Below are 10,499 nucleotides of genomic sequence, written 5' to 3' on the forward strand. Positions count from 1 at the left end.
GCACTGTACTAAGCGCTTGGCATGTACAATTCGGCAACGGATAGAGACAATCCCTGCCCAATGACGGGCTCACAGTCTAAACGGAGGGCAGATGTTCCCCCACTCCTCAGTGGGTGGATGGGAGAGGGAGGGTCCCAACAAGGCCTGGGCAGGTCCTCCACACCCCTCTACCCTCGGGGGAGGCGGGAATAAATCTCCCTTTGGAACAGACGAAGAAACTGAGGCCCAGAGAGGGTCAGTGACTTGTCTGAGGTCACCCAACAGGCCTGTTTGGGAGCTGGGACCCCGGGGGGATAGTTGTGTGCTCTCATCCCATCACCTCCCCTTAGTGACCTGATCCGCTTAGTGGACAGAACACAGGCCTGGGAGTCAGAGGGGCCTGGGTTCTAAACCTGGCTCCACCACTTGTCTGCTGCGTGACCTTGAGCAAGTCATTTTACTTCTCTGTGCCTCAGTTGCCTCATCTGTAAAATGGGGATTAAGACTGTGAGCCCAATGTGGGACAGGGACTGTGTCCAATCCAATTACCTTGTATCTACTCCATTGTTTAGTACAGTGCCTGGCACATAGCAACTGCTTAACAAATACCACAGTTTTTATTATTCCAGAGTCCAGGGTCCAGGGTCCAGAGAGGGCCAGAGGAACTGCCCTAAGGAGGCCCTCTCCCCCGAGTCCCCTGGAGACCACGGTCTCTGACACCTTCCCAACAGGAGGGACTCAGGATAGAAAAAGTCTGGGGCAACTTGACAGCTTGGGCCTAGCCAGATGGTGCCACGGGAGGTCACCTGGCTGAAGGTTTTGGCCGCTCCAGGGATGAAGAAGTCCATGTAGAAGCAGTGTGACTTGGTGAAAAGAGCACAGGCCTGGGATTCTGAGGACCTGAGTTTTAATCCCATCTCTACCACTTGTCTGCTGTGTGACCTGAGGCAAATTGCTCAACTCCTCACATCAGTTTCCTCTTCTGCTGGTGATTCAATGCCTGTTCTTCCTCCTTCTTAGAATGTGAGTCTCATATGGGCCAGGAATTGTAACCAAATTGATTATCTTGCATCGACCTCAGCTCTTAGTACAGCTCTGGGCACATAGAAAGTGCTTAACAAATAACACAAATATTATTATCCTTCCCGTCTCTCAGGCCCGCAATCTCGGTGTCATCCTTGACTCGTCTCTCTCGTTCACCCCACACATCCTATCCGTTACCGAGACCTGCCGGTTTCACCTCTACGATATCGCCAAGATCCGCCCTTTCCTCTCCACCCAAACGGCTACCTTACTGTTACGGGCTCTCGTTATATCCCGGCTAGACTACCGTGTCAGCCTTCTCTCTGACCTCCCTTCCTCCTCTCTCGCCCCGCTCCGGTCTATTCTTCACTCCGATGCCCGGCTCATCTTCCCGCAGAAACGATCTGGGCATGTCACTCCCCTTCTTAAACGACTCCAGTGGTTGCCTATCGACCTCCGCTCCAAACAAAAATTCCTCACTCTAGGCTTCGAGGCTCTCCGTCACCTTGCCCCTTCCTACCTCTCCTCCCTTCTCTCTTTCTACCGCCCACCCCGCACGCTCCGCTCCTCTGCCGCCCACCTCCTCACCGTCCCTCGGTCTCGCCCATCCCGCCGTCGACCCCCGGGTCACGTCCTCCCGCGGTCCCGGAACGCCCTCCCTCCTCACCTCCGCCAAACTGATTCTCTTTCCCTCTTCAAAACCCTACTTAAAACTCACCTCCTCCAAGAGGCGTTCCCAGACTGAGCTCCTCTTCTCCCTCTACTCCCCCTGCCATCTCCCCTTTACCTCTCCGCAGCTAAACCCTCATTTTCCCCTTTTCCCTCTGCTCCTCCACCTCTCCCTTCCCATCCCCACAGCACCGTACTCGTCCGCTCAACTGTATATATTTTCGTTACCCTATTTATTTTGTTAACGAATTGTACATCGCCTTGATTCTATTTAGTTGCCATCGGTTTTTACGAGATGTTCTTCCCCTTGACTCTGTTTATCGCCATTGTTCTTGTCCGTCCGTCTCCCCCGATTAGACCGTAAGCCCGTCAAACGGCAGGGACTGTCTCTATCTGTTGCCGACTTGTTCATCCCAAGCGCTTAGTACAGTGCTCTGCACATAGTAAGCGCTCAATAAATACTATTGAATGAATGAATATTATTATTATGGGACATTGGGCAGTTGGGAAAGTCCTCTCCAGAAAACTGGACGTAGCCAGAAGGGACTCACTGGGAAGACTGGAGATCAGACTAGCTAGTGTGGCCTTGGATTAGTCACAGAACTTCTCCATGCCTCAGTTCCCTCAACTGCAAAATGGGGATTCAATCCCTGTTCTCCTTCCTACTTAGAGGGTGAGTCCCATGCGGGACTTCATTATCTACCCCAGCGCTTAGTACTCTGCTTGGTACATAGTAAGCACTTAACAAATATCCCAATCATTGTTGTGATGATTATTTAACTGCTTCAGGTCGATGAGGAGGGTGTGATGGTGGGGATGGCAGAGAGTATAAATTCTTGAAGTTCTGTTACTTCCATTGAACTATCCCAAGCATTCCGTATAGCGTGGGTGTCCTTCTCCCACAACACAAGCGCTGATGGGTGATGAGGATGATGATGGCAGGGGTATTGATGAGGATGCCAATTATAACTTTATTATAGCCTTATTAAAAGCATATCCCCTCCAAGAGGCCTTTCCTGATTAAGCCCTCATTCCCTCTTCTCCCACTCCCTTGTGCGTCACCCTTGTATTTGATGTGCGCCCTTTATTCACAGCTCCCTCAGCCCCACAACACTTATGTCCACATCCATTATTTATTTATTTCTATTAATGTCTGTCTGCCCCTCTAGACTGTAAACTAGTTGTGGGTGGGGAGTGTTTCTGTTTAATAATGACGATATTTGTTAAAAGCTTTACTATGTGCCAAGCACTGTTCTAAGCACTGAAGTAGATTCATACAAAGTAATCAGATTGTCCCACATGGGGCTCACAGTCTTAATCCCCATTGTACAGATGAGTTAACTGAGGCCCAGAGAAGTTAAGGGACTTGCCCAAAGTCACACAGCTGATAAGTGGCGGAGGTGGGATTAGAACCCATGACCTCTGACTCCCAAGCCCAGGCTTTTTCCACTAAACCACGCTGCTTCTCATTACTGTTTACTATTGTACTGCACTCCCCCAAGCATTTAGTACAATGCTCTACACATGGTAAGAGCTCAATAAGTGCCATTGATTGATTGATGAGGGTGATAAGTAAGGTGATGATGATCGAGTGGATAAGGAGGACGGTGGTGATGACATGGTGGTGATAGTGGGGATGGAGATGGTGGTGAGAGGATGGTGAGGAGGAGGAAGATGTAGATGAGGGGAGCAGCGATATTGTTGAGGAACACAAGGAGGACAGGGATGATGAAGATGAGAATGGTAATGAGGAGGACAGGGATGAGGATGGGATGATGATGAAGATAGAGATAATAATAATTATGGGTTTTTTATGGCATTTGTTAAGTGCTGACTATGTGCAAAGCACTGTTCTAAGCGCTGGGGAGGATGCAAGGTGATCAGATCGTCCCACGTGGGGCTCACAGTCTTAATCCCCATTTTACAGATGAGGTCCCTGAGGTCCAGAGAAATGAAGTGACTTGCCCAAAGTCACACAGCTGACGAGCGGTGGAGCTGGGATTAGAACCCATAACCTCTGACTCCCAAACCCGGGCTCTTTCCACTGAGCCATGCTGCTGCTCGAGGAGAGCGGAGATGAGGAGGAAGGTGATGGTGAGGAGGATGGGGAGGAGGAGGAGGGAGGTGAGGAGGACGGTGAGGGTGATTTGGGTGGCGAGGCCGGGGATGCCGGCGGGGGTCAGCGGATGGGGTTGGTGAGGGCCGGGGAGGTCTCCCTGCCCCAACTGGCTTTTCTGGCGCAAGGCCCCGAGCCGAGTTCATTCAATTCATTCAGTAGTATTTATTGAGCGCTTACTAGGTGCAGAGCACTGGACTAAGCGCTTGGAATGGACAATTCGGCAACAGAGACCATCCCTGCCCAATGACGGGCTCCCGGTCTAAGCGGGGGAGACAGACGGCAGAGCGAAACGGAAGAAAACCAACCAAGACAACATCATCGAGATAAACAGGATCGAGGAGACACACACCTCATTAACCAAATAAATAGGCTACTAAATAACATATACAGACGAGCAGAGTGCCGAGGGGAGGGGAAGGGGGGTGTCTCCGCCCCGAGCGCATCCCGGCTTGGCGGCGGCCCCGGGGGACCACAGAGGGTGTCTGTGTGGGCTCGCTGACCGTGGGCCGGGCCCGGCCGGGGGGGCCCCACGTGATGGGGGCAGTGTAAACAGGCTGGGGGAGACGTCCCGGCCCCGGCCGGACTCCGGGGCTGCCCAAGGACCAGCGGGACGCGGCCCGGACCCGGGGCCAGGTGAGACCCAGCGCTTCCCGCTCCGGACGCTTCCCGGGCCTCCACCGCCCCGATCGCGCTTGCCCTCCCCGGGTGGGGGGAGGGGGGGTCCCGGGGTCGTGGCCGGCGGCCCCTTCCCCTCCCCTGGGGTCTCCGAGGGCACCCCCTCACCGGCCCCGCAGAGCGGGGTCAGGGCAGGTGAGGGTGGGACGAGCCCGGTCGCCCCCCGGACGCCGGGGTCCCTGCACCCCCATCGGGAAGTGGGGGGGTGGGAGCAAGGGGGAGGGGCTCCTGCACTTCCCTCCCTCCGCCCCCACTGGGGTAAGGGGCGGAGGGGTTGGCATCCTGGGTCCCGGAAGGTCCCGGAGGGGTGGTGGACGGGGGCAGGGAGCCGAAGCCAGCTTTCGGAGAGTCACTCTGGACCCCCTCCAGGCCCTGCTCCTCCATCCTCAAAGCACCTCCCGGTTGGGGGTGGGGGGCAAAGGAGGTGGGGGTCGCGGCCTGGTGGCAGCGGAGATGGAAGCGGGATCCGGGGGGCCGTCTGGAAGGATCCGGATTTCCTCGCGCGTCTCCGCCCAGCGTACATTAATAATAATAATGATGTTGGTGTTCGTTAAGCGCTTACTATGTGCCGAGCACTGTTCTAAGCACTGAGGTATATACGAGGTAATCAGGTTGTCCCACGTGGGGGGTCACAGTCTTAATCCCCATTTTACAGGAGAGGTAACTGAGGCATAGAGAAGCGTCATGGCATAATGGTTAGTGCACCGGCCTGGGCGTCAGAAGGTCATAGGTTCTAATCCTAGTTCTGTAACTTGTCTGCTGTGTCAATTTGTGCAAGTCACTTAACTTCTCTGTGCCTCAGTTACCTCATCTGTTAAATGGGAAACGAGACTTTGAGCCCCACGTGGGACAGGGACTGTGTCCAACCCAGTTTGCTGGGATCCACCCCAGCGCTTAGTAGAGTGCCTGGCACACAGTAAGCGCTTAAAAAACTCATAATAATAATTATTATAGATAAGTTAAGTGACATGTCCAAGGTCACACAGCAGACAGGTGGTATCTCTGCGCGGCGTGCCTCTTCCTGGCCCCGAATCACCAGTCGGTCCGGGTCCTGAGTGATGATCCCTCGAATCACCCAGCCCCCCTTTCCAACCCCCTCCAAGACCGTCAACTCGCCCGGAATGGAAAGAGCATCAACTTGAATTATTATGGTATCTGTTAAGCGCTTACTTTGAGCAAGGCACTGGACCAAGCGCTGGGGTGAATACAAGCAAATCGGGTCGGACACAGTCCCTGTTGGTATTTGTATTTGTTAAGCGCTTACTATGTGCAGAGCACTGTTCTAAGCGCTGGGGTAGACACAGGGGAATCAGGTTGTCCCACGTGGGGCTCACAGTCTTAATCCCCATTTACAGATGAGGGAACTGAGGCTCAGAGAAGTTAAGTGACTTGCCCACAGTCACCCAGCTGACAAGTGGCAGAGCTGGGATTCGAACTCATGAGCCCTGACTCCAAAGCCCGTGCTCTTTCCACTGTGCCACGCAGCTTCTCATATGGGGCTGTCCCATATGGGGCTCACCATCTCAATTCCCATTTTGCAGATGATGTCATTGAGGCCCCCAGTGAAATGACTTGCCCACCCAGCAGACAAGTGGCAGATTCGGGATTAGAACCCATGACCTCTGACTCCCATGTTCTGGCTCTGGCCACTAAGCCATGCTTCCCGTCCTCCCTGCCTCACTCCGTGTCCCCCCTGCCTCTCCCCTCAGGAATTCTCACCGCCTCTGCTCCGCCTCCCTCTTGTTCCAGCTGGGAACACGGTGACCTTAACTCCGGGGGATGGGGGAGACAACAGAGAGGAGAGAGCCGGGGCGGGGAGCTGGCTCTCTGGGCCTTTCTGGAAACAGACACAGAACAATGGATAAAGGCGAACACACACCCCTTTAAGGGCGGCTACGGGCGGGAGAGATGGAGAAAGGATGGAGAGAAAAATGGGAAGCTGCGGGAAGGGCAGGGAGAAGGAAGAAGGGGAGAAGAGAGAAGCAGCATGGCCTAGTGGCAAGAGCCCGGGTTTGGGAGTCAGAGGACATGGGTTCTAATCCCGGCTCCGCCACTTGACTACTGTGTGACCTTAGGCAAGTCACCTCACTTCTCTGGGCCTCGGTTACCTCATCTGCAAAATAGGGATGAAGACTGTGAGCCCCACGTGGGACAACCTGATGATCTTGTATCTACCCCAGCGCTTAGAACAGTGCTTGGCACACAGTAAGCGCTTAACAAATATGACAATTATTATTATTAGAGGAAAGGGGGTGGAGAAAGGGAGGGAAAGAGAAAGGAGTGTCCTTAATTTCCCCACTACTCTCCTTTCTGTGTCGCCCTTCCCCTTGGACCTGTGTAATAATAATTAGTAATAAATTATGGTATTTATTGAGTACTTACTACATACCAGGCACTGTTCTAAGCCCTGGGCTAGATACAAAATAGTCAAGTTGGACACAGTCCCTGTCCCACGTAGGGCTCACAGTCTTCATTTTACAGATGAGGTCACTGAGGCCCAGGGAAGTGAAGTGACTTGCCCAAGGTCACACAGCAGACAAGTGGCGGACCCGAGATTAGAATCTAATGGTACTACTTGTTGTGGACAGGGAAATTGTCTACCAACTGTGTTATATTGTTACATGGTAATCTTCTGAGCACTTAGTACAGTGGTCTGCCCACATTTAGTGCTCAATAAATATCACTGATAGGTTGATTTGCCTGGACTCCCTGCTGCCCCACTCCCACTTGGCTCTCCACCCCTACCTCTGGCCCCGGGGTCCCCCAGCTTTGGACCCCTTCTGGCTTGGGGGGCTGGGAGGGGCTGAGCCTCCCACCACCCCCCGCGAAAGGCACGACGTGATGCCCTTGTCTCCTCAGAAGGGTGCGTCCATCTCACGACCCCCGAGTGACCACCATGGCCCGGCCCCCCGCGCAGCCAAGCTGGGAGCCGGGCCCCGGGAACCGGACGGACCTGGCCGCCCTGATCATCGACGAATGTCCGTGGTGCGAGTACGACCTGCGGACCTTCCGAATCATCATCAAGCTGGTGACCCTGCTGATCTGCCTGGCCGGGCTGGCCGGGAACCTCAAAGTCCTCTGGTACCTCGGCCTCTGCATCCAGAGGACCCCCTTCTCCGTCTACGTCCTGAACCTGGCCGTGGCCGACTTCGGCTTCCTCCTGTGCCAGGGCGTGTTCACCGGCCTCACCTTCGGTCAGCCCGTGTCCGGCTTCCATCTGTTCGACAACAGGTTCGTCGATCAGAGCAGCTTCCTGCCCTACACCGTGGGGCTGGGGGCTCTGTCCGGCCTCAGCACCGAGCGCTCCCTGTCCCTCTTATTCCCGGTCTGGTACCGCCTCCGCCGCCCGCCCCACCTGTCCGCCACAATCTGTGCCCTCTTCTGGGCGCTCACCTTCCTTTGGCACCTCCTCAGAGATTACGTTTGCTACGACTTCTACGAGACCAGGCCGTACAAGCCGTGTTTCGGCTTCAGCCTCACCTGGGGCGCCCTGCTCTTCCTCCTGTCCGCTCTGATGCTCCTGTCCAGCCTCGTCCTGCTCGTCAAGGTCCTCTGCGGTGCCCGGCGCCCGGCCAAGCTCTACATCGTCATCTTGATCCTAGTCCCCGTGTTCCTCACCTGCGGCCTGCCCTTGGGCATCAAGTGGTTCCTGCTGGTCTGGCAGCGGGAGCCGGCCACGCTGTTCTACTACGTCACGGACGTGCTGGCCTGTGGGAACAGCAGCGTCCGACCCCTGGTTTACTACTTGGTCGGGAGGGTGTGGAGGCAGAGGCTGCGGGAGTCCTTCCGGGTCATCCTCCAGAGGGCCCTCAGGAGCGAGGAGGAGCTGGGACCGACCGGGGGCACGTCCACCCCGGCCACCGTGGAGATGCCGGCCAACGGGGTCCAGCTGGCGAACCCCGGGGAGATGGAGACCCTTCCCAGCAATGCTGCCGTGGGGCAGCCTCTGCCCTCTGCCCAATGAGAGAAAAGACTGTGCCCACTAATATTAATAATGATGACGATGGTATTTGTTAAGCGCTTACTATATGCCAGATACTGTACTAAGCACTGGGGGGTACGAGCAAATCGAGTTGGACACTCACGGGACGGGAGAGAGAGTGCCCCCCCATCTCTCCCCCTACCTCCTCCCGGCAGGGCTGGTGGTGGCTCTGGGCTGGAGACTAAGGTCCACATGGGGACACAGGCAGTGGGGCGATAATAATAATAATAATAATACTTGTGGTATTTGTTAAGCACTTACTACGTGCCAGGAACTGTACTAAGCTCTGCGGTGAGTCAGACACGGTCCCTGTCCCATGTGGGGATCACAGTCTCAATCCCCATTTTGCAACTGAGATGCAAAGTGCTCTGCTCAAGGTCACACAGCAGACAAGGGGCAGAGTGAGGATTAGAACCCATGACCTTCTGACTCCCTGGCCCATGCTTTATCCACAGTACGATGCTGCTTCCCATCCCGGGAGGAAAGCCATACAGTAGCACGTTTACATGCTCACACACACCCACGTGACCTCCACCCACCTTCTCCCACCCAAGAGACGGACCTAACCTCCTGGAGAACTTGGTCTCTTCATTTCCACCCAACTATGGGGGGCTGGGCGGGGCAGCCCTCTCCCAACCCTCCCTGGATCTATTCCTTCACTCCTGCCACTTTGTCTGCCAACTCCTCCTTCTCTGGATCATGGAACAGTGGGAACACACAAATAAATGGGGGCAGGGAGGGAAAACAGCATAGGTGTCCAGGATAGCCCTGTGCTAGGCTGAGTCAGGGGGTAAAAAACAGGGTCATTAAAATGAGGGAGATGCAGAAACCACCCCAATCCAATACCTGGAAGGGAAGTTCACCTATAATCTAATCAAACCCTGCTTCTGGCCTAAACCACTAACCTGCCCTAACCAGAACCTTCACACGGACACAGTAATAATAAATAAGAATTCTTATGTGCCAAACACCATTCTGAGCTCTGGGGTAGATGAAAGTTAATCAGGTTGGACACAGTCCCCGTCCCTCATGGAGCTCATACTCTTAATCCCCATTTTAAAGGTGAGGTAGCTGAGGTCCAAAGAAGTAAAGTGGCGAGCCCAAGGTCACCCAGCTGATGTGTGGCAGAGCTGAGATTAGAACAAAACTTAGCTCCTATCCAATGGCACCCCTAACCCAGTGCCAACGTTAACCCAAATCCTTCGCCTAACACCAACCGCTAAACATTCCAACTCTCACCCCAATTCTCCCTTTCCCCCAGCCCCAACCTCAGTCTTCATTCTCCCCTTAACCTTCATCCTACTGTAACCCAACCGCAATTGCAACCCTGAAGTCACAGCGGGGGCCACCGCATGCTTTCGTCTCCACAGGCTAGGTTATCTTTCCAAGGAGAATTATGGGTCCCTTCCCAGGGGGCTGGAGAGTGGAGAGAGAGAATAGAAATCAGCCGTAGCAAAGAAACAGAAAATCATACCAGTTTGGCAACATACAGCACAGCATTTCTGGGCTTTCGGGGTTGAGTGGGGCCTTCTTTGGCCCGACTTCTCCTGGGACCAAAATCTCAACCCAATCGTGCCATCTTCCAGTACCAAGGGCAGTTATAGTAATAGCGGGTAGAGCATACTGTTATCTGCATTTTTTCTTCACTGTATCTAAAATTATCTAAGATTACAGTTACAATTGCCTCTACAATTATAACTGTGGCGGTCGTATGGGTGTGTTCGTGCGATTGTGGATGCTATTGTGCGGCTTTCCTCCTGTGATGGGATGGGAAATATGTGAGTCGAACCATATAATCAATCATTCAATCAATCGTATTTGTTTAGTGCTTACTACGTGCAGAGCATTGTATTAAGCGCTAAGGAGAATGCAATATAACAGAGTTGGTAGACAGGTTCCCTGCCCAAAGCGAGCTTACGGGCTAAAGGGGGAGACGGTGTCACCCGTCGCCGGGTCAGGTTCATTTGGAATCAGCGCGGTGAGAGAGGGAGAGAGAGACTGGGAACGGAAAGCCCGAGTTGGTATAAAATTCATCCCGCGAAGCGAATTGAA

At 54.2% G+C, this 10,499-nt stretch overlaps 1 protein-coding gene across 1 annotated transcript; it reads left to right on the plus strand.

Moving 5' to 3' along the window:
* Nucleotides 1-4,312: 4,312 nt before the first annotated feature.
* On the plus strand, nt 4,313-8,733 carry LOC114810185 (mas-related G-protein coupled receptor member D-like). Its single transcript, XM_029060798.2, has 2 exons — nt 4,313-4,423; nt 7,325-8,733. The coding sequence occupies exon 2, from the start codon at nt 7,362-7,364 to the stop codon at nt 8,427-8,429; it is 1,068 nt and encodes a 355-aa protein (XP_028916631.1). The 5' UTR covers nt 4,313-4,423; nt 7,325-7,361; the 3' UTR covers nt 8,430-8,733.
* Nucleotides 8,734-10,499: the final 1,766 nt, after the last annotated feature.

This window comes from Ornithorhynchus anatinus, chromosome 3, assembly GCF_004115215.2.
Source record: "Ornithorhynchus anatinus isolate Pmale09 chromosome 3, mOrnAna1.pri.v4, whole genome shotgun sequence".
NCBI classification, from domain to species: domain Eukaryota; kingdom Metazoa; phylum Chordata; class Mammalia; order Monotremata; family Ornithorhynchidae; genus Ornithorhynchus; species Ornithorhynchus anatinus.